This window comes from Bombina bombina, chromosome 1, assembly GCF_027579735.1.
Source record: "Bombina bombina isolate aBomBom1 chromosome 1, aBomBom1.pri, whole genome shotgun sequence".
Lineage (NCBI taxonomy): Eukaryota > Metazoa > Chordata > Amphibia > Anura > Bombinatoridae > Bombina > Bombina bombina.
Window position 1 is genome coordinate 337160322 of NC_069499.1, and position 2723 is coordinate 337163044.

Below are 2723 nucleotides of genomic sequence, written 5' to 3' on the forward strand. Positions count from 1 at the left end.
AGTGAAGAAATGAACAGCAGCCAATCAGCATCAGCAGTGCTGAGGTCATGAACTCTTTTACTGTGATCTCATGAGATTTGACTTAAATATCATGAGATTTCATTGTAAACTTCCTTAAGCTGAATAGGGAAATAAGATGAGAGTGCACGTAAGCTCGATCCTTCCGCTGTCCCAGGACAGACATACTAATTTGCTGCTTAGAAGTCCTTTACAATGGGATGTGGCTACTGAGAAACTTTTGAGGTAAAATATCTTTCTTTTTTACATAGAGATGTTCAGGGGATATTTTCTAGTCAGCTTTTTACAGCTATACAGCATCACTTTCAAGTGTTTAAAGGGACACTGAACCCAAATTTTTTATTTTGTGATTCAGATAGAGCATGAAATTTTAAGCAACTTTCTAATTTACTCCTATTATCAAATGTTCTTCATTCTCTTGGTATCTTTATTTGAAATGCAAGAATGTAAGTTTAGATGCCGACCCATTTTTGGTGAACAACCTAGGTTGTCCTTGCTGATTGGTGGATAAATTCATCCACAAATCAAAAAGTGCTGTCCAGAGTACTGCAGCAAGAAAAAAAGGGTAGATGCCTTCTTTTTCAAATAAAGATAGCAAGAGAACGTAGAAAAATTGATAATAGGAGTAAATTAGAAAGTTGGTTAAAATCTCATGCTCTATCTGAACCAAGAAAGAAAAAATTTGGGTTCAGTGTCCCTTTAAACATTTGGGTATTATGGCCTTTTAAGCATTTTGAGCCTTTTTGCCTGTACAAATAGGATGCAATTGTTGCTTAAATTTACACTGAAACCATCAGTATCAATTTTGTACTTCCAACTAATGCTTAGTGGCAAACAGGTACAATTGCTCACTGTTCCTATCAGCCAATGAGCATTAATAGGAAGCACCTATTAGCCAATGACAATTAGCAGGAAGTACCCATCCGCCAATGAGCATTAATAGACAGTGCATATCAGCCAATGAGGATTAGAAGCCAAAGGAAAAAAAGTAAAACATCCTTTAAATGGGCATTTTAATACTGAAAATGAAAATTTCCTGTTGATGGTGTCCCAAAATTTGATTTTTAATAAGGTTATTAATAGGGAATATGTTTGATAACAATGTTTTACCAGATGAGTTTCTATGTAGTGAAAAAGATGACAAATCTCAAAATTATAATTATTAGGAAAAACTGGAACACTGTCAACCTCATTCAATAGCATTTGACCATAGGTTAACAGAATGTAAAATGTGATCAAACATAACAACAATCAATGATAACTAATTCCAAAGAATTGCAAGGGACTACGTATGACAGCTGGGAAGTATCAAGTAATATATTTAGTATCTATTGACATGTAAACTGCCAATATAAAGTCATATGTTTAAAGTCCACGTTAGGATAAGCAGGTCCTTTAGTAAAATTACAAAGTGGTTGAAGTGTGTCCTGAAATTGAGCCAATAGATGAACTACGACCATAACGAGAAAGAAATTCTTTGTTTATAATGCCCTTGCTGGCCAAAATCCTGAAGAAACTGTTGCGAAATTTCTGCCCTATGAAGGCGTACAGAATGGGGTTGATACAGCTATGCATGAACCCAAAAACTTCAGTAACAGATAATGCGGTATCCACATGTACTCGCATCTCACAGGTCTCATTTAAAAACCTAGATCTCATCAGTGAGTCGACAACAAGTGTAATGTTGTATGGAAGCCAGCAGATAAGGAAAGCGATAACAACGGCAAAGATAACCTTCATTGCTCTCTGTTTCTGGCTGCTTTTTGTCTGGAAAAGAGTCTTTATGGTAAATCCATAGCAAAAGAGCATGATTAGCAAAGGAAAGAAGAATCCAACAGTGTGACGACCAATTCTCAATATGATCTTCCACTTTTCTGTGTTTTCAGAACCCATGTTATCATAGCAGATGACTCCACTTCCATAGTTTAGAACAGTCCTATACAGCAAGATGGGAAGAGACAGAATAAATGAAAAACACCAGATGCCCAAGCAAATGTATTTTACCATATACCTCTTCTGTGTAACTGCCTCAGTGGCATGCACAATAGCAAGATATCTATCCACACTTATACATGCCAGTAACAGTATGCCACTGTAGAAATTAACTTCCTGCAGTACAGAGACTGCTTTGCACATGAAGAGCCCAAAAAGCCACTCTTTGGCCTTGTATGCTGCCCAGAAAGGCAATGTGACAGCAAATAAGAGATCAGCAATAGCCAAATTTAGTAGGTAGACATCAGTGGATGATCTATGCAGTTTGTTGTAGCAAATTACAAGAACCACAATGCAGTTGCCAACCACACTGAGAAGAAATACTAACAAATAGACCACAACCACCAAATATTTATTGATGGTCCATGGGTTTTTACATGGAGCTGAATCAAACAGCATTGGCACAGTACTGTAGTTATAGTCATATCCATCAAACAAATCATCAAAATAAGAGCCATCCACGTTATGGGACCCAGTCATCTTTCTTTCTTAACCTTAAAAAAACAAAAATATAAGATCAGGTTAGTTGGATAACTACAGCAGTAATAACAATTATGCAATTTTATTCTTTAATTTTGGTCTTGTGACCTGTGCTGGAAATCTATTCGGCATATATTACATTTTTTATTATTAAATAAACAGCTATTTTTAGCAAAGTAAAAATTGAAACGTAAATAGACTTTAGAATTATTTGAATGTGATTGGTTTTGCAC

The 2723-nt window shown here is 35.8% G+C and overlaps 1 protein-coding gene across 1 annotated transcript; it reads right to left on the reverse strand.

Annotated features, from left to right (window-relative positions):
* Positions 1 to 424: 424 nt before the first annotated feature.
* On the reverse strand, positions 425 to 2500 carry LOC128637694 (C-X-C chemokine receptor type 2). Its single transcript, XM_053689802.1, has one exon. The coding sequence runs from the start codon at positions 2488 to 2490 to the stop codon at positions 1423 to 1425; it is 1068 nt and encodes a 355-aa protein (XP_053545777.1). The 5' UTR covers positions 2491 to 2500; the 3' UTR covers positions 425 to 1422.
* Between the last annotated feature and the right edge of the window lie 223 nt (positions 2501 to 2723).

Bases quoted from the DNA above. Each gene is read 5' to 3' on its own strand.
- LOC128637694 (XM_053689802.1), bottom strand. From the start codon at position 2,490: ATGACTGGGTCCCATAACGTGGATGGCTCTTATTTTGATGATTTGTTT.